The sequence below is a fragment of the Aquarana catesbeiana genome, linkage group LG13 (genome assembly GCF_042186555.1).
Source record: "Aquarana catesbeiana isolate 2022-GZ linkage group LG13, ASM4218655v1, whole genome shotgun sequence".
Lineage (NCBI taxonomy): Eukaryota > Metazoa > Chordata > Amphibia > Anura > Ranidae > Aquarana > Aquarana catesbeiana.
In genome coordinates, this window is record NC_133336.1 from 83,798,736 (window position 1) to 83,826,574 (window position 27,839).

The window sequence follows — 27,839 nt, forward strand, 5'->3', positions numbered from 1 at the left end:
CCATCCAAAGTTGCATTAAAGTTGTATAAGTGTTAATGGAGCATTAATCTGAGAAAATGTACCATTTTAAGAGAAAAAAAAATAATTTTGAAATTCATGGCAGCAACATGTCTCAAAAAAGTTGGGCCAGGGCCATGTTTAACATGGTGTAGCATCCCCTCTTTTTTACCAACACTCTGTAAACATCTGGGATCTGTTTTGGGACAGGAATGTTGTCCCATTCTTGCCCGATGTAGGATTCTGACTGCTAAACAGTCCTGGGTCTTTGTTGTATATTTTGTTTCCAGATTCGCCAAATATTTTTATTTGGTGACAGGCCTGGACTGCAAGCAGGCCAGTTAAGCACCCGGACTCTTCTACTACAAAGCCATGCTGTTGTCTTAGATGCAGTATGCGGTTTCAATTTGGCCTGCTGAAGAATGCAAGGCCTTCTCTGAAACACATCTGGATAGGAGCATTTGGCTGCTCTATAACCTGGATATATTTTTCAGCATTGATGGTGCCTTTCCAAATGTGTAAGTTGCCCTTTCCAAATGAAAGAAAGCACCCCCATACCATCAGAGAGTTGCAGGCTTTAAAACTGAGTGCTGATAACAAGCTGGAAGGCCCGTCTCCTCTAGTCTGGAGGACATGGTGCCCATGGTTGCCATAAAGAATGTCAGATTTTGATTTGTCTGACCACAGAACAGTTTTTCACTTTGCAACAGACCATTTTAAATGAGCTTTTGTCCGGATAAGATGGTGTCTTTTATGGATAATGTTTAGCTATACCTTAGTCTGTGCATGACAGAGCTTTACCTTGCATTTTTTGGATGGCACTGTGAACTGTAATCAGACAGTAACTTTTGGAAGTATTCCTGAGCCCATGCAATGATATCGTGTCTGTTGTTAATGCAGTTCCATCTGAGGGCTTGAAGGTAATGGGCATCCAATATAGCGTTTCGGCCTTGTGCACAGAGATTTCTACAGATTCCCTGAATCTTTTGATATTGTGTACTGTAGATGGTATATTTAAAGTCTTTGCAATTTTATGTTGAGGAACCTTATTCTGAAATTGTTTGAAAATTTTTAGACACAACTGTTCAGAGATTGGTGAACCTCCGCCCATCTTTACTTTTGAGACACTGTGATTCTCTAAGATGCTCTTTTTATACCCAATGTTAGTGACCTGTTGCCAATTAACCTAATTAGTTGTAAAATGTTTTTCTAGCTCTTCCATGTTAGTACCACTTACTTTGCCAGCTTTTTGTTGCCCTGTCCCGACTTTTTTGAGACGAGTTGCTGCGATCAATTTCAAAATTGTTATTTTTTGTTATAATGGTACATTTTCTCAGTTTAAACATTTGATATGTTTTCTGTTTTCTTTTGTGAATAAAATATGGGCTTATGAGAATTGCAAATCATTGCATTCTGTTTTTATGTAGATTTTACACAGCTCCCTAGCTTTTTTAGAACTGGGGTTGTATGTATAATCGTAACATTACATTTAAACATTTATTACATGCACCAAGGACACAATACATTTGGCCTAGTATTCTTATCTTCTTATTAAAAGGTCATAATCCGAGCCTCCAACATGGAGGCCAGATGCATCCAATGGCTACAGCACACCTCTCTGTGGCCCCACAGCACAACTATACATGTGTGTAATGAGAAGAAAATTGCACAGTGGGCCAGAAGACTCCTTTTCTTAGAAGAGGTGAACCTACATACACACACACTTTTTGCAGTTGCTCTTTAAAATGGAATTATTGCTTGTCAATACATTTTCAGGAAAAGGCTCATCGGAACAATTTAAAAAACAGAAAACAGAACAGAAAGATTACATATTGTATTTGCAAACTTGTAGATGTATGGTTTGACTGGAGTTGTGTTTCAATAAATAGGTATAATCTTGTGTTAGTATATACCATGTGCATATATATATATATATATATATATATATATATATATATAATACACAGTGCTCACTGAATGGGGGGGGGGGTGCATACTGACCTAGGAGTAAGGTACTGCTTTATATTCATAGACTCTTTTTTCTGTTAAAAAATTACTGCTTTAGATCTGGTTTTCTATTCTCGAACTTATCACTTGGAGATGCACTGGTTATATAATAAGCTTTTTTTTAGGAAGAATAACCCCTTGTGGTCAAAGCAGCCACAATAGTTGAGTAGACATTTTTGCTTGGTGTTAGTAAGTAATGTAATACATGTCTGTTTATGTTTAGATGGGAAGGACTGGTTGTAAGAATGGTTTTACAATACATAATGTCCCGTTTAATTGTAGATTCTGCTTTCAGGGTCTCTTGTTCATCAGTGGTTATGTTTTTTCTTCTCAATGACCATATTAATTCTTTAGGATATTTTATCACCTCCCAGGTGAAAACTATGCAGGAAACCCATCACAGGCAAATAAATGTGCAACTAGAAGCTCAAAATAATAGAGAATTGGTACTTCACGCTTCTATCCTGTAGGTAATGCTGTTTTTCTTTAAAACTGCAGGGTGTCAGTAGAAAGCTCAAAGTCTTGTTCATCAAATACATCAAACCATGGCAAGCTTATCAAAACATCTACTGCACCTGCGTTTACCACTGTGACCGAGACAGGTAAACCATATGAATTGGCTTCTAGCTGCTGGTGGCAATTTATTCAAACTAGTATGATAAGCCTACAGTGTGCAACTAAGTTTTTTGTTTTTTTTTGTAAGTTGGTACAATCCTCTTCAGCGCCTGCTGAAGACAAACTGCTTTGAAGACTTTTTTTTTAATACTAAGAATAGCTTCATAGCCACTACATTTTTGTACTTGTAGTTTTCATTTTACTCTTTTGTGAATAGAGCTCATTAAAAACTAGATACTTACCACAGATTAATCAGTGCCATTGTATATTGTGGGTATAGAAGGCTTTTATTTGGCGTGTTTTTGATGTGCTCTTTATGTGCTTGCTTATGTTTCTCATTCTAAACTGTTCAATGGACAAACAAATGTAAAATCTATTTTTTTTTTCACTTTTTGTTATTTATTTTATTTTTTTTGTCTTACTATGCATAAAGCTTATAAAAGCCTGAAAAAAGTTTTATATTGCAGCTTACAAATCCTTAGATGTGGTGGCTACATTTGTTAAGGCTTTTTTCCTTTTGTTTTCACTAGATTATTCTGCCAGTAATATACTTGCTGAGGTGACAGCCCTCACCAAGCTGTATCTAACCCAACTGCCGCCCTAGGCTGCTCTACTGATTTGTACTACAAACACCTCCTCCTGTCTGCATCCCTATCACATGGGGGAGGGTTTTTTGGTTTCAGAAAGATAGCTCGTAAAGCTGATAACATTGTTTGAAATTTTATATCAGTAAACAGGATGTTGCAAGGACCCAAGATTTCGGGCAGGATCATTAAGTATTTTTCTGTACTTGGCCACTTTAAGGTTCATGTGTAGATGACCAATTGTTTTTGCCCCCTATCCTCATAATATTGTTTATATGCTAAAACAAGATTTGGCTAAAGAGCAGTTTACAGGAGAAGCTTAGCTTTGTTGAAAAAATGTTAAAAACCTTATTGTGACAGAGGGGGAAGGAGCAGAAGCAGAAGAGGTTTAATGGGTTAAGGTCTGCTTTAATAGGAAAGCTGTGTAGTATAACAGTTTGTCGTACCTGGGGTAGTGCAGTGCTAACACATTTGGTGCTGCTTTCTTTGATTAAAGGGTAGGTTCAGCATATCAGTGCCAACCCAAAACTAAAGTATTTTTGACTCTTTAAAGCCCAACTCCATGTTTAATGCCCCTTTTAAACAGTTTGTATGGGCCAGGCTGACCCAAACATACTCATTACTGCACAAGGTGTGCTTGCTGGATGCACTGTGTTAGCTGTATGTAGCCTCAGCTACGTACAGTATACAGCGCTCTGTTCTGGCAGTGGGACAGAAACTTCCCATCCCGCTACCAGAAAATAAAAGTGCAGGCCTGAGCGCTGATCAGCCATTCAGTTAGGCTTTAAATTAAATTTGCCATAAGAGAAGTACGTAGGTTGCCATCCTTGATGTCTCCTACATCGCTGACCTCTCATATTGAAAATACTAGTTCTCTGACTATCTGCTTGTGTTTTGGCACCAAAGCTTTGAGTCCCTTATATAGAACAAGTGTAGTTGAGAAGGAATTCTGACTTCACCAACTTTAATTTGTCTTATGTCTGTTCTGGGTTTGTGACTTAAAAGTATTAAATCCATACATGTCAGCCTTTTTAGGGAGCCAGAGGCCCCCCCCCCCCCCATATTTCTGTCATGCAAAATGTGCTTTGATGTAAAGTGCATTCACTTTACTTCTTGGGTCTGCTGTTTGTTGAATATGTTTTTTTTTTTTCTTTGAACAGAGGCTGAGAATGCTGCTAATCAATTTGTGAATCAGGTGGATCTTAAAGATTCCCAAACACCCACTCCAAACAAATCCTACCTCTGCATACCATTCCATAAAGGAGAAGATTTGGAGGGTCATTTTAGCGATACCAGTGACAATCCCACACCAGTGAACTCTGCTACAAGCACTCCACAGCTTACTCCTACCAATAGCCTCAAGCGTGGCTCTCAGCACAAGAAATGCTCAATGGTTCTTTTGGGTTGTGGTGCCCTCCTTGCCACTGTAGGACTTGGATTTGACCTTCTGGAGGCTGGCAAATGTAATTTAGGTCAAGAAGAACCTGAACCAAAGGAGGAGAAGAAGAAAAAGGAAAGCCTCTTCCAGCGTGCTGCCCGTCCAAGAAGAAGTACCAGCCCACCATCCAGAAAGCTTTTTCGTAAAGAGGATTCACCATCTCACCCAGCAGAACCAACAACCTCTATCACAATGCAGTCCCTGTCTTCCATCTCTGAATGTAACTCCACTCGTTCCCTTCTACGCTCAGATAGTGATGAAATAGTGGTGTACGAGATGCCCACTACTCCCATTGAAGAACAGGCACCCGTTGTCTGCAATCCACTGGTCAATGTTCAGGTGGAGACATTCAAGCGAGCTCCTAACCAGTCCCTTACTCCAACCCATGTGACTCTGAATTCCCGAGCTCAGCAGGAACACAGAAGGACTCCCTCTGATGGTGCAATTAAGGTTCCAGTCATTGCAAATGGGACTTCATCCAGTAATTGTTTAGTAAGCTCTGCGGGTTCAAGTAAGTAATTGTAATGCAGGTGTCAAATGGCTTTTTTTTAGGGTTGTTTGACTTTGCATAGAGCTGGGAGCAGTTTTTTTTTTTTGTATACTGTTGCTTCGCCCTCCAGGGATGAAATTATCAGTCTCTAGTTATAAGGCACAAGTAAGGTATTCAGTATGCCAGTAGTTACAAAAAGAGCTCATATTTACATTATGGGGTTTTTTTTGTTTTTTTTTTAAGCATGAAATGTAGAAGATAAAAAGAGCAATGATGTTGACCATAGTTAGCACTCCAGTATTTCCAACTTTTCCCCCTTATACCCCAACATGTTATCTAGAAACGTTTTCCTTACATTCTACTGGTGAATAATAGTGTATGCTTCCTTAACCATTTTGTGACCAAGGTTTTTTCTTTTTTTAAGCTTAGACACACAAACCAAATGGACTTTAACTCTAGGACCATTTTTCTGACTGACAGCGGATCTGAGAACTAGCAACACAAACTTCTAGATCTCTGCCGCAAGGTTAATTCATTTTCTCATGGCATGGGACATTTTCTGTAAAGACTTTAGCTGTATTGTAGTCACAAATGGATTAACTGTCTTTAGTGATGTAGATTAATAAATAAAATTACCCGTATTTATCGGCATATAACATGCACAGGCGTATAACACGCACATTCATTTTAAGAGGGAAGTTTCAGGAAAAAAAACATAAATTTTAAATAAGGAACTTTGAAGCAAAATAAGGGTCAGTGCCCATCTGCAGCCTCACCATTGCCATCAATGCAGCCTGATCAATGCCCACCTGCAGCCTCACAAGTGCCATCAATGCAGCCTTATTAGTCCACATCAGTGCAGCCTCACCATTGCCATCAATGCAGCAGCCTCGTCACCATTGCCATCTATTGACTTCCTATTACAGAGGCCGCCAAGTAAACAGGATCCCCCCCGTTGCCTCCGAGGCAGCTGAAATTGAAGTATTGGAGTATAACACGCACACGCTATTTGCACCCGGTTTTCATGGTGAAAACGTGAGTGTTATACGCCAATGAATACAGTATATGTTGGCAGTTTTCCAATTGTCTGTACATAGAAGCCATTCTTAGTGGGGAAAAAATAGAGATTATGTTGACTTTTTAATCTGAAAATTCTGAGCCACTGACTTTAACATTGTAAAGCTTGGCCATACATGAGTTTTTTTGTTTTTGTTATTTTCAAGCAGCAGGTTGAATGAAAAAAAAACAAGCCGATGCTTCCATTCACACACGATGTGGATGGAGAACTCTTTCCTACTGTGATATTGTATTTTGATAGTGGGGAGTGGGGAATACTATGATGAGTATTTCCGGCTATAGCCAGCAGCACTGTTCGTTCGGGAACCCCCCCAACCAGTCGATCGATAGATTTACTTGTGTACAACCAGCCTGCCAACAGCTGAACCGGCCAAATTTGATCCATGTTAGACCAGCTTTAGTCACTGATGCAAAACATTGCAGAAGTTTTGACTTTGTAATCTGCATTTTTTTGGGGTCAGTGACTCAATACTTATGGCAGAGTCAACATAAGAGCCAGGAAACATGCATTTCCAAAAGGTCATCAGCTCTACCAGCCTGCATGCTTTTATTTCAAGAAAGTTTACTTTAAAGTGCACCTTGCAGTACAATGCAAGGTCAGCTTTTAATGTCTGGGCACCCTTCCTCTGTAAACCTCACCAGCAGTTCATGTGTGCAGAAGGTACCTGTAAAGTTAGATTTATACTTACCTTACCCACTCTTATTTTTTAATTTAACAGGAGGGATGAGGACCCAGACATTAAAAGCAGACCTTGCAGTTTAATGCAAGGCCCACTTTAAAGTGGTTGTAAAGGCAGAAGTTTTTCATTCAATGCATTAAGATAAAACACCTTCTGTGTGCAGCAGCCCCCCTCAGCCCCCCTAATACTTATCTGAACCCATCTCGATGTTGCAGAAGAATCTCAGCTGCCCGTGAATCTCCCTCATTGGCTGAGACAGCAGCGCCATTGGCTCCTGCTGCTGTCAATCAAAGTCAGTGAGCCAGTGAGGAGAGACAGGGGGCGTGTGAATGGACACACAGAGCTGATTGCTGTGGGGGCACTCGGCAGGAGGGAGGGGCCAGGAGAGCAGGTGAGGCAACCAAAAAGAGGAGGATCTGGGCTGCTTTGTGCAAAACCACTGCACAGAGCAGGTAAGTATAACATGTTTGTCATTTTTTATTAAAAAAAATGAGACTTTAGTATCACTTTAAGGTCAAAGTTCTGAAAACAATGCATTTAGTATTGTACCCTGCAGTATATAAAAAGTTTTTTGTTTTCTATTTGTTCAGGTATTGTGTCCCCAAACAGAGATCCACATGAAGTCCCTCGTCTTCCTGACCCTAATTTAGTTTTCCCTCCAACACCCCGGCGCTGGAATATACAAGAAGATTCTGCGCTGGAAAGACCCAAAACATTGGAGTTTGTCCCGAGACCTCGGCCTTCCACCAACAGACAAAGACTTGACTCATGGTGGTTTGTATCTCCAAGCAGGAACCGAGGGGAATCGCCAGCTAACAGCTCATGCACTGAAACCCCCAGCAACATGGACTCCTGTTTTGCCAGCAGCAGTGGAAGCACTGTGGAAGAAAGGCCCGGCTTCTCTAGCTTCATTCCCTTCCACGTGGCACAACCAATAGGCGAACGGACATTACTGGATGTGGATGTTGAAGGCCAGAGTCAAGATAGCACTGTCCCGCTATGCAGAACCAAACTTAAAACCTTCAAAACTACAACCTGTGAACAAAAACAAGAGTTCTGGTCTTAAACCGGCATGTATTTGCACTGAATGCACTTTGAGGATTCAAAAGATCACTGGAAGGCAATATGAGATTTAGTCATTATGCTGCTTGTGCTGATTATCCTTAAATCTGCCTTTTCATTTCTTAAAGACACTGCAATACTCAAAAGTCAAACATCTACAATCCCCAAGAGCTCCTTATCGGATGCACGAGTTCTGAGAATTTTATCAGTATGCCTTTTCTGGGGAAGAATTCCTTGTTGGATTAAAAATGAGCATCCAAATCCAGCATTTTAATTGTCCTGCTGTCATATATGTAAACTCCATTCCTTTACTTCTCATTCCGAAAGAATCTACTAGAGCCACTGTTCATTGCTATGTTCATTTTTTCTTTCAACTAAAGTGTAGGCAAAAGGCCTTTCTGATATATGCAATGGGATGTATGGTCCCTATTTTTATGGCTTCTGAACAAGTCATTTCTAATGGTGATTTGTGGTTTTGTTTTCCTCAAGTCTTATACACTGAGTTGTTCCATTTGTTCTGCATTCCTGTCTGAAGCTATGCCAAAAGCTATAAACAAATGTAAACTGGAGCCAGAGCACATTAATCGAAGCAGGTGATAGGCAGAGGATAGAATGTGATCTCTGTTCTCATGTCAATTTTGTACCCTACTTTTGCCATTATGGAGTTGCTTATTTTTCTCTGTAACTGCATGGATAGTTTACCAATGAAATGCCAAGCCACCTCAATTGTCCATGTAGCTCTGTTAAAATGTGAACCAACGGACTGGTCTGCAGTCCATTGCTCTATAAATGCGAAAAAACAAAAAAGTAACAGACCTGGCAACAAACATCGGTAATTGTTGAAGGGGATATAAACCAATCTATTATTCAAGAAATGTTTCCCCATCTAACCTCTCCCAGTGTTAATGTTGACAAAAGTCCACACATTCTGCAGTCTTTTTAAAACTTTGACACCCTCTTTTCATTTTTTTTTCTTTTATCACTTGGTTTTCTAAAGTTCATCAGCAGATATTGGTGGCCCATATAAACTTTCAGTATTACTGTTCAAGAAGGGCTGCAATCTCCCAATAAGATGGGGCAGCACTAAAAATCATGATATTGCTAGTGACAGAGATAGGTTTTTACAGCAAGGGTCTGGATCAGATTGACATCTGCTTAAGGCCGGCAAATATTTTGTAACATAAGAAAGCTATGTACAACATCTCTGTTCAATTTAGGTAACCAAGGTGGACGGGATCCTGGCATCTGGCTCTTGTGCCAATCATCAATTATTCTGTGTCATCTGAGTTCTTATTGTCAACATATGACCTAAAGCATAGAGCTTTATAGCTTATACCTATTCATTTTCACAGGATCATCATATGAAATTTTTAAATACAAGTGTTATTCGATTTTTGCAAAGGAAAGCAAAGATTAGGTACAGCAAAACTCCACTACTAACAGGGGTGCAGCCCTGTGAATATCAGAATATATTTGGATATGTCACAAAAGACCAGTAAAGTAGCAACAAGTTTGAGGTGGTAAGAAGGCATCCCAAAAAACCCAAAGCGGGAGAGAAGTGCCCTAATCAATAATCAGTTGCAGGCAGATATCCAACATGAATAGAATGAAGAGTTCTAATGGTAATATCTGCTATGTGAAACTATGTTAGTGTGCCATAGTACCTTTTCTAAACTCATGACATTTTAGACTTTTTTGCTTAGTTACTTCCAGGCTTAAATTTTAATGGTCTACATGTAGTTCCTCTCACTACTTTTTACATAAGAACTGGCTTTTTAAAGCTAAACTCCAGGCAAATACTAAAATTGTTTTATTTTTGTTCTGTTTTAACAAACCACACGTAGATCGTAGTATTGGCCTCCTGAACTTCCCTCAATAGCAGATTGGTACTCAGAGGATTGGCACTCTGTCAGCCAGGGCTCAATTTTTTTGTACAGTGCCGTTGGTCTAACTGAAGGGGAGAGCATAGGATTACCTTAATGTTTTCCTTCTGCTCTTTTGTTGCCCAAACATGAGCTAGCTGTGTCCTGGACCAGGCCCTGCTGCTTGAGTGCAGTGTAGATTGCAGAGGTACAGGACCTTGTTTTTCCGTTTGCTGATGGTGCCTGAATTACAAGGCATGCTGAGCAGAATTACAAATTCTCTAGCAGTTTACATATATGCATTTCAGCTTTAAAGTGTTACTAAACCCAGGACCCTGCATTCACTATATCTGGTCTCCCACAGAACAAATATTAACTGCTAAATACCTTTTTTTCATCAGCAGTTAGAGCAGTCTTGTGACTTCTATCAATGTCTGGTTAAAGCGTGTAGGAGGAGTTTTGATTCTGCTCTGACTGTCCTATAAGGCTGCAGAACCCCTGACCCTCTGTCTAGACAGCGCTGGTTAGACCCGTGCTGATCACATGCACTCCCCCCCCCCCCAAAAAAAACGAAAAAACTCTCTAGCAATACACACCAAAGTGAGCATATGCAGCTTGTCCCCTAGGCTCTGTTCTATCAGGAGATGGTTTGGGTACAGTGGAAGAAGGGGAGGAACAGAAAAGACGAGATCAAACAGCATTTTTACACAATGCAGGGGAATCATGATTTACTGCATATACAGACTGATTTTACTGTTGTGGGTTTAGTAACACTTTAAGTTCTTTGCCTGACTTTCAGTTTAAAGCTGATCCATGACAAGCAAAAATAGTATAGATACATAAAATGTGTATTATTACTTGAATCTTGGTATGCTTTCACAACTCTGCTCTCTGGTCATATACAGCACTGTAATGACATTACCACCAATTTTACAAGGTAATTACTAGTGATGCACCGAAATTTCGGCTTGCCGAAAATTATTGTCCGAAAATAGGGTTTTCAGGGTTGTGGCGAAAGGAAAAAAGTGGCAATAATGGCTTCCAAAAACGTCAGCGGTTTTGCCGCAATTTTGGCCTTGCTTACAGTGTGTTTTTCGTAGGTATGTGACTCAAAAAATGCAATACGGTGCTTTTTTGATGCGCTCTTGCTGCATTATCAGTGCATTTCAATGGGGAGGTGCGTTTTTTTTAAACTGACTAAATATGCACCAAAAATGCAGCAAGCAGGATTTTGTACACCGCTTCAAAAGGTGCCGATAATGGCTGACAATAAATTCATATTAATTTAAGTTCATGATATTAATTAAAAAGTCAAATATAATACAATTATTTATTAAAATATATATATATATATATATATATATATATATATTTTTTTTTTTTTTTTTTTTTTTTTAAACGTCAATTTCGGTTTCGGCCAAGTGCAATCTGAATTTTTGGTTTCAGCACCAAAATTTTCATTTCGGTGCACCACTAGTAATAACTGGGTTCACAAAGGCATTTAGTGCACTCAAAATTGATTTATAGCTGTTGTTGCTATTGAGCATTATATTAATTTTTTTTTGTGCCTGGAGTTCAGCTATAATTATGCTTTGTCATATATTTGACTATATACCCATTGGAGTGTATTTTGCAAGCTTGATTTTTATTTTTATTTATTTTATTTTTTTTAGGAATTTTCACTACACTTTCTATTTCTCAATTTTGAGTAACTTATAATGTATTTCCAAATTTCACTTCACAAATTATTGATGTTGCCTGCTATTTATGCCTTTTTTCCAGATTACAGTTTTTATTGATTCCTTTCTAGACATTTGATTTGGAATTTTTTTTTTTTTTATGTTTTCAGTTACTGAAAAATGTTTTTAGACAAATTTAGAAAACAAAAAGTATGATCTTTATGAATTCTTGATTAATAGATTCTGTTGGGTACACAACCTTCTTTCTCATCACCCTTTTCTGTTACTGGCTAAAAACCAGGATTAATGTGTGTTTATATCAGCTCCTCTGTGCACTATATTTAAATTATTTCATGCTGTGAAGAGCTACACTTTGTGTTCCATTATAAATGAGCTTGTGGCTTATCAAAATGAGCAGCCACTAGATGTCATTGAATAGATTACCTGAAAATACTAATACGGTATTTGAACTCATTAGAAGTATTTAGAATTTGTTTTTGAAAATTATAGCACTGATCGAGAAACCAAAATGAATTTTCAGCAGACCAAAACATGCGTTTTAGTGGGCCTTTAGGACCAAAGCTAAAGTATAACTCCAGGCAGACATTTGGGGAGGGGTTAAGACATTGGGTAGGTTTTTATTGTGGTCTGTGCCTCTTTTGAGGGTAAGCTTCTACTAATATCTGTTTTAGTAATCTGGCCTATTTTACTGAAAAAAAAATGGAAGGGACGCCAGTAGGGTTTCCGTAGCCGTAAAATCCTGACAGGTTTTAACCTTTAGCTATTTTTACGTTGTTTGCATTGCTGCATGTTTCCCCATTGATAAGATCTCTTGTCTTGACCCCATCGCTGCTCCAGGAATTAAGGGAAATCCCCCCCAGTGGTGACACAAACTGCTACGATAACCTAGATGGGTTTCAACCTTTGTGTTCTCATCTACAACTGATAAATAAATGGCACAGGCTGCAAATTTACTTTGTCACCTCCCAGCAGCATACATTACTTTTACTTTCTTGATCTATATTCGGCTACCAGGAGCAAAGCAAGCCCTGTGAGTTGCAGGAGTCCTTGCTTACATAGGTTTATAGGTCTGTCTGCGTGACATGTTGATTGGCCATGGGTTGTCACATGAAGTTAGTCACACGCTCTTCTATTACTCCATACTCAGAAGTACTGAATATTTCCTTCAGCTTCCAGCAGGGGACTAAATAAATGGTTAAGTTATGCTGAGAATACATGGAGGGTTAAAGCTAACCTGGTGCTTTGTCTTGAATGGGCCAGCCATCAAGGCCCACTAACAGTGCATGTTGTAGGCACAGCTGTGCAGATTACTAAACTATAAAACAGGAGAATGCTATCACCCCTTTGACTCTGTTAAGAGAACAGAAAAATATGCACTGTTATGGGACTTTAGGGATCACTTCTGACATTTGTCATATTCACACTGGAGCACGGTATGCAACAGTGCATCCTGATTTGTGTATTCATCTCTGCTCTCAGGTTGGGGTGGGGTAATACAAATCAATGAGACATCAAGAAATCTGCAAGTCTTGAGTACTTTAGGGCCATAACCTCATTGAGGGCTTCTGTGCACTGAGCCAACATTGCAACCTGCCTACTTTGACCACCAGTTAGTAGACGACTGGTTATCGAGAATTCTGCCTGGTGCACATGGTCTATAAACACATTCAAACTGAGGTACAGATCACATTGCCATGATGGACCAGTGGATGCTGAGGAAAATTCATGAATAGCAACATTTTCCCTTGGTGGTCGATTTCAAATTAGAGGATAGATGTGTCTTTACTAAATCTACACTAACCCTCCCTCCTTAGTCTTCCTGAAACAAAACCTCCCCCCATCTCAGCTACTTGCTTCCCTTAGGCCCCTTTCACACTGGGGCGGTAGGGGGCATCTGAGGTAAAACAGCGCTATTTTTAGCGCTGTTTTACCGCGGTATTCGGCCGCTAGCGGTGCGGTTTTAACCCCCCGCTGGCGGCCGAAAAAGGGTTAAAACCACTCGTTTTAAAAACCACTCGTTGATTTCAATGGGCAGGAGTGGTTTAAGAGTGGTGAATACACCGCTCCTTCACCGCTCCAAAGATGCGGCTGACAGGAGATTTTTTCTTCTCCTGCCAGCGCACCGCTCCAGTGTGAAAGCCCTCGGGCTTTCACACTGAACAAACAGCGGAGGCGCAATAACGCCTGCAAACCGCCCCAGTGTGAAAGGGGCCTTAAGATGACCGTAGCCTGCTGCTTGTTTTTATCTTTTCAGGCCAAAATTCTCTTCACTGTGCCTTAGCAGTAAGCATTCATTGATCTTTATTAGTCCATATTCTGAAACTCCAGACACTCAGTAGACTGCTCTATACAAGTCAGTGAGGGAGTACTACACATAGCCAGTTGTGAGGAGCATTGTGGACACTAGAAGATAGATAACAAAAATGAAAAGCTCAATAAAACCCAAAATTACTAAAGCAGCTTTTTGCCACCATATTCACCTTCCATTCAGATTTCCCCCACACTGCTAGATGTCCTCAGTCTGATGGCCAGTATCATTCAACACACTTCCTCTGAGCCCAGGTTGTCCTGTACCCCAGCCTGTTACTGGACAATGAAAGGAAAAGCTGTACAGTGATGATATCTCTGTCACTCTTTCACTTCCTATCAGCTGGACTTTTGTCAACACATGAGTTGAATGGCTATTGTACTGCCTTTTCACTCCGACACTCCAGCTCTGCTATACAGGGACTGCAAAAGGCTGAGACCAAATCTGATTCAGTTATTTACACTGCTTGTGTGAGAAAATACATTTAATGATCACACAGCTTTGTTAATTTGGGTATTTTATATCTGCCTTGAGTTCAGCTTTAAAATGAATGGCCAGCCTAAACCTTTTCCATCACTTCCTGTCTTGTGAAACCTTTGCCACTGTCACTGAAAGTGATGGGAAATCTCACTAATAGACCTCTGGATAGCCGTAACACCCAGCAGGGGTTCTAATCCTTCCCTACATTATACAGAATTTTTAAAAAATTAAATATTTAGGCTAGGCATTCACTATAAGAAAGTTTGGGGTTTTATTGTAGAAGCTTAGGGTGGGTGAGTTATGCCACGTACACACAAGCGGACTTTTTGCCAAGACTAGTCCGGCGGACAATTCGACCGTGTGTGGCCTTCATCGGACCTGCAGCGGATTTTTTCGGTCGAAAATCTGACGGACATTAGATTTGGAACATGTTTCAAATCTTTACATCGGAACTCCGCCGGACCCAGTTCCTATTGAAAAGTCCGCTCGTCTGTATGCTAGTCCGACGGACGAAAACTGACGCTAGGGCAGCTATTGGCTACTGGCTATCAACTTCCTTATTTTAGTCCGGTCGTATGTCATCACTTATGAATCCTTCGTGTGTAGGCAAGTCCATCCGTTGGGAAAGTCCGTCGGACCAGTCCGGTCGAAAAGTCCGCTTGTGTGTACACGGCATTAGTGTAGTTTGTAGTAAAGGTACAGTTGTCATTTTTTTTGGGCCATCTGTGTCTTTTTAGACTCCACTCACACCTGAGCGTTTTGTTGCTCAAAGCTCCAACAGGCAAAACCTCATGGTTTTTTAATTGCACCTGTTAACACCTGAGCATAGTGTCACTTGTTGCTCAACGCCATCCAGCAGGAACCAGCCAAGATTCGGACCATGTAAACTGGCAGGTTTCCTACTGCGCATGCGTAAGTCGCCCTGCACTTTTCTGAATGGTCCCGCCGTCTTATGGGACCTGTGTGTCCCCCAGAAGACAGCGGGGGAAAAGAGGAGGGGCCAGAAAAGCACGTTGATCGCCGATACACGTCCTCTCTACAGAAGTCAATCAAACAATCAACTTCTGTTGAGTGGGGATGTCTACACTGATCGACATTTGGCTGGTCCCTGCTGAACCAGCAGGATTTCCACCAGTGTATGGCCAGTTGGTCAGTATGATAGCCAGGTAACTACTATTTTCAGGACAGCAATGCCACCCAGCATGTTTTAATCTAAGCATTTTCCACAGAAGTTATTTAAATTGCATTCTACATTACTCCTAGAACATAACAGAAACATCCTCTAAAATTCAGAACCTTGGCCCTGTTTTTCATCAAACATAGGCCTTTTTTAAAGAATTTTATCTCTGGTTATTTCTGGCCTTAGATAATGTAGGAATGTCTGCTTTTGGTTTTTACTCCCTTCTCAAAACACTTCAGAGTCATGATTCCAAAGGTGTTTCTCTGTTTGTTGTAACTGGCAACTGATAACAAGTAATGGAATTTAATTCTAACATGCTTTTCTAACGCTGACCTTCATACCTATATGAGCTTGTTGGGCATCCCACTCCAAAACTATGCGCAATAATGTTGAGCTGCCCCCTTCCCTTGCAGTTTTACCAACCTTCCCTCTTCTGGGAAGGCCTTTCACAAGTTTTCAGCCAAAAGAACATTTGAGGTCAGGTACAGATACTAGGTTAGAAGACCTGGCTCGCAATTGGCCTCCCTGTTTATTTGCAAAGCTGTTTCATAAAGCTGAGTTCAGGGCTCTGTACAGGCTATTCAAGTTCCTCTATAGCGTGTGTATACAGTTTAGATTGCGATAAAACCTGCAAATACAGTGTAATGTAGAATGTCACCCAGTATATTCCTGTCAGCTTTTCTGGCTGTTTCCATAGTTTTAAAAATGTTTCACAACCAACATAGAGATCAGTAATGGACACATAATCTCTAGGTGGTGCTGATTTGTTTAAGGGGGACGTTAATGGGTTTTGGTCAAATTTTTGTTTTACTTTTTTTTTTTTTTTTTTTTTCAAGTTTTCGATTTTATAGTGTTCTGTGTTTTTCTAAATATTTCATATGTAATGCATCCATGACACCCAGTCTGCAAAGCATGTTGGGCTTGTTAAAAAAAAAGTTCAGCACTGCCTGCATGGTTTGACTGCCTTTCTGTAACTAATGATCCAGTGTCTTCTATAAGAAGGGGAGGAAGGGGTTGTCACTCCTCTTACTTTGCAGTGTGTGTGCAATTTAATTTCTCCTGCTTTTTAGGCCTGTCTCACAGGTCAGCTGTAGAAAGACAAGGAACTAGCATTTTCAGAAGAGCGTGTCTGCAATATCTGCCGCCATATCTTCTCAGGACCAGTTCTCTAATTTCTTTGGTCTGGCAGCTGTTTGGGCCAATTCCAACTTGCACTGCTTACAACTGTGGGGAAAATACCACCTGAAATCATGACATGGGATGAGTACCCTGGTTGGAGCTTTGCCGTAGGAGTCCAAATAAGACAGCTGTTTACCAGTGTCCTTAAATGGGAACTTGTTTGTGTAGAAGGCTCCCTACCCACTGATATTCACCTTGTCAGCCTTTCCTTCTGCTGTCTCAGCTGGTGAAAATCCCAACTATTCAGGGTATGGAGGAGCATGGGACCCCCTCTCTTGTGACAGTGCATGGTTCCAGTAGCCAATCGATAGGCCTGAGCACAGTCCCATGAAGTAAGTGATGTTGCTACTCGGTCTCCATAGGTCCCAACACTGAGGATTTTGGTGCCAGCTTTAACAGAGGAAGGAGCATTGGGGAAGCACTGACGAGGTGAGTATTAAGTGTATCAGAGGGCCCACATTTACACAGTCACTTTTTGATATTGTCACATTGCCCATTCAGTGCAAAGATGAGCAAAAATCTGCAAATGGTCTCTTTTAAATGATTAGACTCCTTGATAAAAATAATAAAAGAAAATAAAAATAATTTGTAGGTAATGCTTATTACACTCATTCAGGCATTTGCTTAAACAACACATAGGAGACATGATGGGTTGACATGATGAGGAGTCTTTTACAAGTCAGTGTGTAATACTGGATATCCATTAAGACTTTTCTTTGTGTCTATATAACAATAGTTTTGTTTTTATTTTACTATCCTGTGTGCTGGCATCATAGTTACAGTATGTGGCAATAAAAGTTTGCATTCTGGTGCTAGATAGCAGTATTCCTAGGCCAACATGTCAAACTTAACTTAAAGCACTCCATTAAGTTCAACTTATGTTTAATATTTCCACATAACATAACTTTTTATACTATAAAAAAATACATCTGTTTTGTCACTTCTATGGTGTTTCCCCAAGCTTCAGCTATCCATATATACCGAAATTAGAATTTTAGCTTTGGATGTTGCTGTTTTGCCCTCTCCCTATGTGACTGCCGAGCAAATCTGAACCAGGAATAAAAATCTGAGTAAATTGTTGAAACTTTCTGGAGGTGTCAGAACATGAACTGCAAATTAGTAGTTTTGTCATTAAAACAAAGCTCATAAAGATGTTAGTTTTGTTACATGTAAGGATCAGATTTTAACAGTGATCAGGTACTGTTATCTGCTCACCACAGAACACTGCAGTAAATGCTCTACACTGTATGTTAAAGCTGAACTCCAGCTTTTGATATATTTTACATAGTTCATTTTGGCCAGCTTGGGCCATGTCCCTCACTAACATATGAGGCTGCTGGATGTGCTGTATAAACTGTATGTAGCTGTGGCTCCATACAGCATACAGCACTGTGTTCCGGGTTCAAACTGAGACTTTCTGTCTGATACCCAAAACACAGTAGAGTCTATCTGATCGGCGCTCACCCATTCAGAGAAAGCAATGTGTTCTAGCAATAAAGACAAAGCTTCCTCTGATTGGCTGAGTCAGAGAGGCGGGCTGATCAGAGGAGGATTTGCATTCATTGCTTGAATACATTGCTTTCTCTGAATGGGTGAGCACCGATCAGATAGACTCTATTGTGTTTTGGGTATGAGACAGGAAGTCTCGGCTTGAACCTGCAACACCGTGCGGTATGCTGTATGTAGCCTCAGCTACATACGGTTTATTCCGCACATCCAGGGGCCTCGCATGTTAGAACTATGTAAAGTTTATCAAAAGCTGGAGTTCAGCTTTAAGCTTCAATCATGAACTGCAGAGCAGAGTTTGGAGCCTGCAGTGTCCTTTTGGAGTTTTCTCTGCATAATGCAACCCCCCATCCCTTCACCCAATTGAATTCATATAAAATTGATGGGACTTGTTGTTCGTTATAAAAAATATTTTATTTTTGAAAAATGCTCATAGTAAGCCCATAACAATGCTTTCTAAATCAGTCCAATGCTGATTCCAACAAGTCCTCATAGTTCTATGCATTCTTCAAAATTGTGACATTGATTTTATTCTAAATTGTATGCTATTATGGAGAAAAATGAAGGTTTGTTTCTTGAGTTTTAATACTTAAAAAATATCACATGTCTAATTAGCAGGCAATCCTTCTAGAACAAACCATACATGAAATATGTAAGGAAATTTTAGTAGAAAGTGCAGGTTTGTTGGTTTGTTAGTTTTTTTGTTTTTTTTTTTGTTTTGTTTTTTATTGTTTTCAAAATATGTAAAACATTCCGATTGAAAGTAATAGCATTTGTGTTTCCAATATTTGAAATGAGTAATCTCTGAAACACCAGTGTTTAAGGAACTACCAATCCCAGCATGCCCCTACCACTAGCTCTTTTTCATTAACAGCTGGAGGACCACAGATTACCTATGCTTGGTTTTCTGCAGCTGTCTGTACTCAAAGTAGTATTATTTGTGCACTGACCTAAGTGTTGTTTGTAAAATTTACAGGTAATATAAGATTATATTGCGCATTGCGCCTTTGAACAAAAATCCTTTTGTTTTTATGGATTGTTAAGAGAACGTGAAAAGCTACATGTGATGATTTACTAGTGTATCATGTAAATGTATGTGTATATGTATATATTGCTGTCTCTGCCTGTCAGCCATTGTCTGTAATGTATGGCTATCTCTGTCTATATCATACGTATTTAGCATGGCCTTTTTAATAATACATGGCTTTTCAAAATTAAAAATCAAGCCTTTATAGTAAGCCTGTACTTTGTCCATGCAGGGCAAAGTAACAGGTTCACTTTATTGATGGCCCACCAGCTGCACATACTTGCCTTTATCCCCTCCCCTTGCACCACTCTGTTTGGCTGCCTATAGTGAAGATTAGCCCTGTACAAATGCCAGTTGAGATCTGCTGTTTACTTGTGGCTGAGGGCATACTCTGCCCCTATGGTATAGCTGTGAGTGGCCAGGCACCAGTGCTTTAATTTTGGAAGGAGAAGTAAGTTGGATGCTTGCCTGTGCCTTGAAAGACCACCAGTTTCTTCTCTTCCAGCAGCTAAACAAAGCAGGAGAGGCGCAAAAGCAAGGTATGCAAGGCTGGAATTGAAGTGAAACTGTTGCTTTGCCTTACATGGTTAAATCACAGGTTCACTTCAAAGAGGGTTCTTAAGCCAAAATCATTTATTTCAACATAGTTATGCAGCAGGGAAAGCCATGTAAAAATCAGAGTATTACACTCAAGTAAGCTACATTTGCCCCCTTGGGAGTTGAGCCATTCTCATGTTTCGGTGGTCATCAAAGGTCCTGCTGTCTGTCAGCTGTGAGAGTGTTCCTTGTTTGACACGACAGGAGGCAGACAAATATTTGGTGATTTGGACAGCTGCACACTCCATCTTGCTTTACCAGCTCGTATAAACACATCAAATTGGACAAGTGGCGCATTCTCTGTTCATCTGGACTCCCATGTTTGCCTTTCCCAGAATGTGTCCTTCAAGGGCAAAGCTAACTCAGTGGCAGATTGCCAGGTGGGCTTTTAGAGCAGCCTCACAGATAAGGTATACTAATGGGGATTTCCCCTCAACCACACCAACATTTAAATAAAAAACATTGTGCTAAACCTTGTGTAAAATGGGGCTCTTTAAGTCAACGAATCAGGGCAATTACATAGGTAAGTCCTTTTTGTCCAGGCAAAGAATACTTTTCTCAACCCCAAAGGGCATGTGGAGACTTTACACTTCCAAACTAGAAAGCCTGATCTGGAGAGTCATCCAAGTTGCCAAACATTAAAGGTGCATTCACTGGTTGGTTATGAAGACTCACCAACTTTTGTAGCACAAAGTAGTTTCCCCCAAATGATGGTGTTTTCATTAAAATCAGACAGGATTTTCTTCATAAATTATTACAAGCATCTGATTGGCTGTTATGGGTCTCCAATCCACTTTACTCTGTAAGCAGAGTTTTACATTAATCATTACCAATGTCATTGACTTAGAATATATGTTAATAGAAGAGCATAGTTGTTGCTTTTGGAAGACGCATTGGTGTTGATTTACTAAAACTAGAGCGTGCAAAATTTGGTGCAGCTGTGCATGGTAGCCAATTAGCTTCTAACTTCAGCTTGTACAGGTAAGCTATGACAAACCTTGAAGCTGATTGGTTTCAAATAAGAGCTGCACCAGGTCTTGCACTTTAGTTTTACTAAATCAACCCCATTGGGTCTGAACTAGGAGCAGTCTGTTCTACTTTAGCAGTCAGTCAGATTAATTTTCTTTTTCATTCTGCAATTTTCCCATCTGAGTTTGATTGTCTTGTATGGGTGACAAAGTTCTTATTGCATACCCAAGGAACATTTTTTATTTTTTTTTTCCGTTATGTGAACTATAGTAGATGGATCACATATTCTTTAACAGATCCTAAAAACTGTATAACATTCAATAAGGGGCTATAGATGTTCCTGCAAGGTCCCATTGTCTCAATCTGGAGATCCATTGTGCCCAGTATGTTTTATATGCATAACTTATGGCTTTGACCAAAACCTTTCCAAATGTTTTTGGGTAGTGGGTTAAGGCAGTAGGGGTTTGTCTCTGTCATTGGACAGCTCCAGAATGTATGGTATGTATATATGTGACTCTATCATTGTAATAATCTTGCACGTTTTCCAAAAAAAAACACAACAAATCTGTAGTTGTTACAAGTCTGGAAAAAGAGCAAAAATCCTACATATAGATGGTAGAGACTACTTTTAAAATACATGTGTAGCTTGGTTTCCCACCCCCCATACTTTACAGAGATGCTTACCCAGTTTATAAACCACAAATTGAATGCATCTAGCACCTCTCTGGCAGAGAAGGGGTTAATATTGTGCAAGCCTACTGTTTTAATTACCCATTTACTGTGATTGTATCATGTGTTTTGTTACTTGGAATTTTTTTTTTTTTGTTAAATTATTGTATGTCAAAGTATTTAAACTGGAGCCAGAAGCTAATGGGATTCATTTTTATTTTGGTTTGTATGTTAATATTAAAATGAAGATTACCAAGCCGGCTTGGTGCAACTGGAAACAATGTTATATATGATGAGCTGCCCTAGGCCTGGTCTGAATATTAGAGCACACAGACCATAAATAAAATGGTTAAACACTTTCATGCCTATCTTGTGTTTTTATTTAGTTGTATTAGCCCATTGGCAACCGAATATTTCAACAAAATTTTTTGGGCTATGAACATGAGGCTATTTACCTTTGTTATGCACAACTCGCACATAAAACATATCAAAGGCAACATAGACTGAATCAATTAACATTAAACAAAGCAGGCCTTGAAGAACAAAATCTCTGTTTATTGCCTAAAAGCACAACAAATGCTGACATTATTTCAGTAAACTAAAATATGATTTATTTATCCTTAATTAAGGGATACAAGATTCACTTAGCCATAGACAATTGGGTTAGGCCCCTTTCACACGGACTTTATGATCGGGGCGCCTGTCAGTTTTTCAGGTGGACCTGATCAGAGCCTACATTCACTCCTATGGAGCAGAGAATGTCAGCAGTGTCATGTCCGCTCACACCCGCTGCTATCTGATCCGATCCTGTCCGTGAAATCCAGACGGATAGAGACCCTATTTTCCATCCGACTGGCAGATCGCATGAAAACGGACAGGCGGTCCATTTTAATTCGATCTCCCCATAGAGGAGAGTGGGGCTTTGATAGCTCCATCTCAGCACAGTGAGCGGAGATGGACCTGTTATCCGTCTGCTCAGCAGGGATCAGTGGATTGATCCCCCGCTGAGCAAAGCAGAGTCCGCCGGGCAGACCGCCTGTGTGAAAGGACCCTTATACGACTACCTACACCTACAGGTGGATTTGGAAACCCACCAACAAAAAAGCAGTTGGCCATCCAGGTACAACTCCTCTCACTCTCAGCATGCCTTGGAGGCTGTACTCCGATCCTGCTGGACTGAGGGCCTGTCTGGAATATGCCCTTCGGGCATTGGTCTTAAGCAGTGCCCCGACCTTCAGGTACTACTAGCCACAGAGTGTTTTGGAGGTTCGGAGTCATGATATACCTTTGGTGTCAGCAAGTTTCCAAAAACATGCTGAGGAATTTCATGCTATGTAAAAAGCATGTGTATTCACTGCCTGTGCTGTTTCCACATTTTTTACTTCAGCGCAAGATTGTTTCTTTTCACCATTGCTCCTGTCTGCAAGAGACCGTTTCGGTTCACACCCTTGTTACTTTTTGGTGCCTCCTACAGTGACCTGGGGCAGCATACCATATCTGTCCTAAGGGACTTGCTTTCAGTAGCCTGGACCATTGTCATGAGTCCTCTGGCTCCTCAGTCTCATATGTCCTACCAGTATGGCTCCCTCTTCCATCATGCCCAGGGAAGAGTTCTCTGCAATTATGCATATTTTTTGGACCAACAAGCAAATATGATTGCTGACACTGGGTATAGAGGCTATAAGCTTAGTTCTATGCCTTCCAATTTAGAATGTTTCTCTGATATTCCTGAAGCTGTAGCAACCTCTGACCTCTTTTGCAGATGTGCTGCCTGCCAGTCTCATAAATCCATTCCTGAGGAGTTTTAATCATCTGAATTCACTCCCAGGGCAAAGGATTCCATTTCAACTCTTATCAATGCTGTGGAAAACACATTCAAAATGCCTGTAGCTTCTACTAGTGCTCTTACCATTCTGGGATCCCCCAAAGGACACAAAACCATCAAAACTTTTCTGATAGACTTCTTACTTCAAATTTTATACAGATACTTCGGACAGTACTGACAAACTTACTCCTCCCTAAATGGTTTCATGACCAATATTATTTTTATTTATTACAGTTATTTACAGTATCTCACAAAAGTGAGTACACCCCTCACATTTTTGTAAATATTTTATTATATCTTTTCATGTGAGAACACTGAAGAAAATACACTTTGCTACAATGTAAAGTAGTAGAGTGTACAGCTTGTACAACAGTGTAAATTCACTGTGCACTCTGCTGAGAGAGCCATAATTGGCCAAAGACAGGGTGCCTTTAGCCAATCATAGCTCAGGGGGACTAAGTCCACGCCCCACACTATATAAGGCTGCTTACACAGCAGTCGTGTGTAGCAATGTTGGCGTGGACAGAGAGATAGCTTGAGTTAGATTAGGCAGGCAGGTTATTCAGCTAGTGACAGCATATTTTTTATATATATATATATATATATATATATATATATATATATATATATATATATATATATATATATATATATATATATATATATAGAGATAGATGTACACACAGTCAGTCCAGTATATATATATATATATATATATATATATACTCTGCATTTAGCATAGACTATATATTCAGTGTTTACTTGATATTCAGTCAGTGTATTAAAAAAAAAAATATATATATATATATATATATATATAATATATATACTCTGAATCCAGTGTAGCCTATATCTACAGTGCATTTGGTGGTGTACGGTTTCTAATACACTTCAGGCGGTGTATTAAAAAAAAAAAAATATATATATATATATATATATACACATACATACACACGCAGTCTCGTGTGTGTGTGTGTGTGTGTATGTATGTGTATATATATGTATATGTATATATATATATATATAGATAGATAGATATACATACTCTGCATTCTTTGTAGCCTATAACTACAATGCATTCGGTGATGTACTGTTTCTAATACACTTCAGGCGGTGTACACATCTAATACAGAGTATACAGTTTCTACTACACTTCTGGTGGTGTACACAATACAGTGCAGCCGTAGTACAGTTTCTAATACAGTGCAGGCGGTGTACACAGTATCTAGTACAGTTTCTACTACTTTTCTGGTGGTGTACACAGTATCTAATACAACAGTGTGTACAGTTTCTAATACACTTCAGGCGGTGTACACAGTACTGCCAGAAACCATGAATCAGACCGAGACAGAAGTACAGTTAATCACACTTGTTTAACAATAATAAAAAGGTAAACAGAGTAAGCGTAGTCAATACATAGTCAGAGTTCAGTAACCAGATCAGGTAGTCAGCCAATGTCAGAGAGCCAGAGATCAACACAGTAGTACAGCAAGTAGGATCAGGAGCCAGAAGGGACGTCAGCCGAGCAAGTCCTCAACAGGAATGCAGGAGAAAGTCTCAGAGATGTGACCAAAGGCGAAGACAGAGATGAAGTGAGCTGGACAGCTTTAAGTAGGCAGGGCTGACAAGCAGATCATGAACAGCTGGGTCACTGTGGAGAGAAAGGAGCTGGCAATTAGCCGACAGGTGAGCGGCCAGCTCAGAGAAGGAAGGGCTGAGCCCAGCCCTGACAGTACCCCCTCCTCAAAGACCCCTCCCCCTCGGAGAACCACCAGGCTTGAGGGGAAAACGTCTATGGAAATCATGGAGGAGGACAGGGGCATGTACGTCTGAGGATGAGACCCAAGAGCGTTCCTCCGGACCGTACCCCTTCCAATGCACCAGGTACTGTATGCGCCCACGGAACCTACGGGAGTCAACAATGGATTGTACTTCATACTCCTCATGGTTCTCAACCTGTATAGGGTGAGGATGTGGCACAGAGGTGGTAAAGCGGTTGCAGACCAAAGGTTTCAATAAGGAGACATTTAACACATTAGAGATGCGCATACTAGGAGGAAGGTCCAACGCGGAAGCCACTGGGTTAATCCGAAGGGTTAATGCGAAGGATACGGAAAGACCCAATAAACCGTGGTGCGAACTGAGGCTTAATTAAAGTGGTGTTCCGGCCAAAATTATACTTTTTAAATAAAAATACCCTTATAATACACAAGCTTAATGTATTCTAGTAAAGTTAGTCTGTAAACTAAGGTCTGTTTTGTTAGTTTATAGCAGTAGTTTGTTATTTTATAAACTTATAGCAGGCCGTGGCCATCTTAAGTCTGGGCATCTGAAGCCAGACTGTATTTCTTCCTGGATCTCATCCTTGCAGATCTCGCACATGCTCAGTGCAGCACAAGCAGTGTAATAGGTTTCAGGTCAGGTTTCCATAGCAACAGCAGTGTCAGAGGAAGTTTCCGCCCCTTCCCAGAAGGCATTGAAAACAGGAAATGATGCGATGGGCCGCGGCCAGGGAGGAGGAAGTGAAAAATGAATACAGCAGATATACAGTAAGTGCTGAGAAAAAAAAAATTTAAATATCCAATTCGTTTACAGTGCACAGTTTAGTGAGGGATGCTGAAGTTGTAAAAGTGGGTGGAACTCCACTTTAACATGTGTACGTCATGTACCCAAAAGATTGTGATTGCACCTCAGCCCCTGGGGAAATCACAATAACAATGTTGTCCCAAACAGGGGGGGACTGAGAAAAAGAAGGGGCTTACTGAGGAGCAATACACAGTTTAAATTTTAATCAACAATTATTTTTATTCGGTACAAAAGATAGAACATGTGGATAAAAGAGTGTGAACCAATACAAAACTACTCTAGGTGCAAATTGCCAACTGATCTCAATGGGTCAGTCAAAGCAACCACAGACTGGGGGGACAAGACAACATATAACGTACAATGACAAAAAAAAGGGCGTCCAGACGCAAAGGGGATTGATGTCAGCCATCCACCAGGGTGGGGTATCCTGCAATTGCAGAGTGTGGCAGTTATGCTGACATCAATCCCCCGGTGGCTCGAGCCAGCAGCGGGAAAGGAGGGCGAGGGCGAATGGGTTTGGGGCATAAAATATCCTATATGTACACAACTGTGGAAGTAGTCCCATACGTTATCTGTAAACAACGTGCAGTGGATATGAACCAACCGATCATGTGTTGGCAGTGATAAAGTTCATGAGTACAAAAATGGACTACTGTGCATGTGTCCCAGTGAGGCAGTTATAATCAATAATGAGCACAATTGATAATCATGCTGGTAGTGAGCGGACAATGAAAGCAACCGATGTACATTACCACTCCCGGGGGCGAGTGAATGCCATCTGAAACTTCAGAAGTGGATGCGTGCTTTCCACTGTGTTCTGCTCCCGCTGGATCCTCAGACCATCAAGGGAATATCACTCAAAGAAGCCCTAAGTTTGAGAACAGATAAATATACATGGGTATGCTCCTAAGGTTCGTTCCTGCTAATAGCCTTGACCTGCTGGTCATATTCCTTTCCTCGATGTGCGGGCCTGCAAACCCCTATCGGGGGTGTCGCCGTATCGTGGCGTCCGGACGGAACTGACGCGTTTCACATTACAGGGATGTGTAGCTTCATCTGGACGTAGTGGTGACGTACGAGGGCTCCTTCTTATTGATGTCCGTTCCTCGTATACGCCCACCAGGTGAGGGATTTTAAAGGAGCTATTCCCAGTCTTTGTAGGAACTGGATTGGCGTTTGCCTGTCAGTGCTGCTTATCCAAGAGATCATCTCTCGCTCTTCAGAGTACCAGCTCAGATGATAACCCTCGTTGCACAGTTGATAAGACTTTTGATTGCAAAGTTAGTTTTGTTTTGAGAGTCACTAAAGGTTGCTGTCCTATGTACATATGGACATACTTGGCAGTGTCCACAAGGGAAAGGTCAAGAGATCCACCAGAAATTCATTCTGGGGTCCACAGTTTGGAAAGTGTTTTTCAAGGAAGGTCTCCACTGCCCTAATCCCCCACTCGTGGGGGATCGATGTGTAGAGAGATTCCACGTTGATCCCCACGAGGAGGAGCTCCCCCTGCAGGTCAATCGCGGTGATGCGTTTCAGGACATCGCCAGTATCCCTGACGTATGATCTGAAGTTAGTCACCATTTCTTTGAGGAGGTTGTCTAAGTGTTTTCCAACTCTTTCCAAAGGGCCCTTTATGGCAGAGACGATCGGCCTCCCAGGGGGGTTCACCAGGGACTTGTGTACCTTGGGAATAATATAAAATATAGGTACATTAAATTCCTTGACAGTGATGTAGTCTAACTCACGCCTACTTAGGAGTCCCGCCTCCCCTGCTAGATTTAATTTGCTGTTGAGGTTAACAATAAATTTGGGGAAGGGGTCACTGGGTAGTTTTTTGTATGTTCTTATATCGCCCAGAAGACTAAATACTTCCTTCTCGTAGTCCCTTTCATTTAGGAGGACCACATTTCCACCTTTGTCACTCCTTTTATTCACAATCTCATGCGCTATTGAAAGTTCTCTAATCGCTCTCCGTTCCCCAGGGGAAAGATTATCTTTAGT

The 27,839-nt window shown here is 40.6% G+C and overlaps 1 protein-coding gene across 1 annotated transcript in view; it reads left to right on the forward strand.

Annotated features, from left to right (window-relative positions):
• The window catches only part of MAP3K9 (mitogen-activated protein kinase kinase kinase 9), a 145,476-nt gene extending 134,339 nt beyond the window's left edge, over positions 1 to 11,137 (forward strand). Inside the window, exons 9-11 of the mRNA XM_073609467.1 lie at positions 2,503 to 2,606; positions 4,364 to 5,152; positions 7,479 to 11,137. Of these exons, the coding sequence (XP_073465568.1) occupies positions 2,503 to 2,606; positions 4,364 to 5,152; positions 7,479 to 7,954 (1,369 nt within the window). The 3' untranslated portion in view covers positions 7,955 to 11,137. The remainder of the gene's footprint in view (positions 1 to 2,502; positions 2,607 to 4,363; positions 5,153 to 7,478) is intronic.
• The last annotated feature ends 16,702 nt before the right edge of the window (positions 11,138 to 27,839 follow it).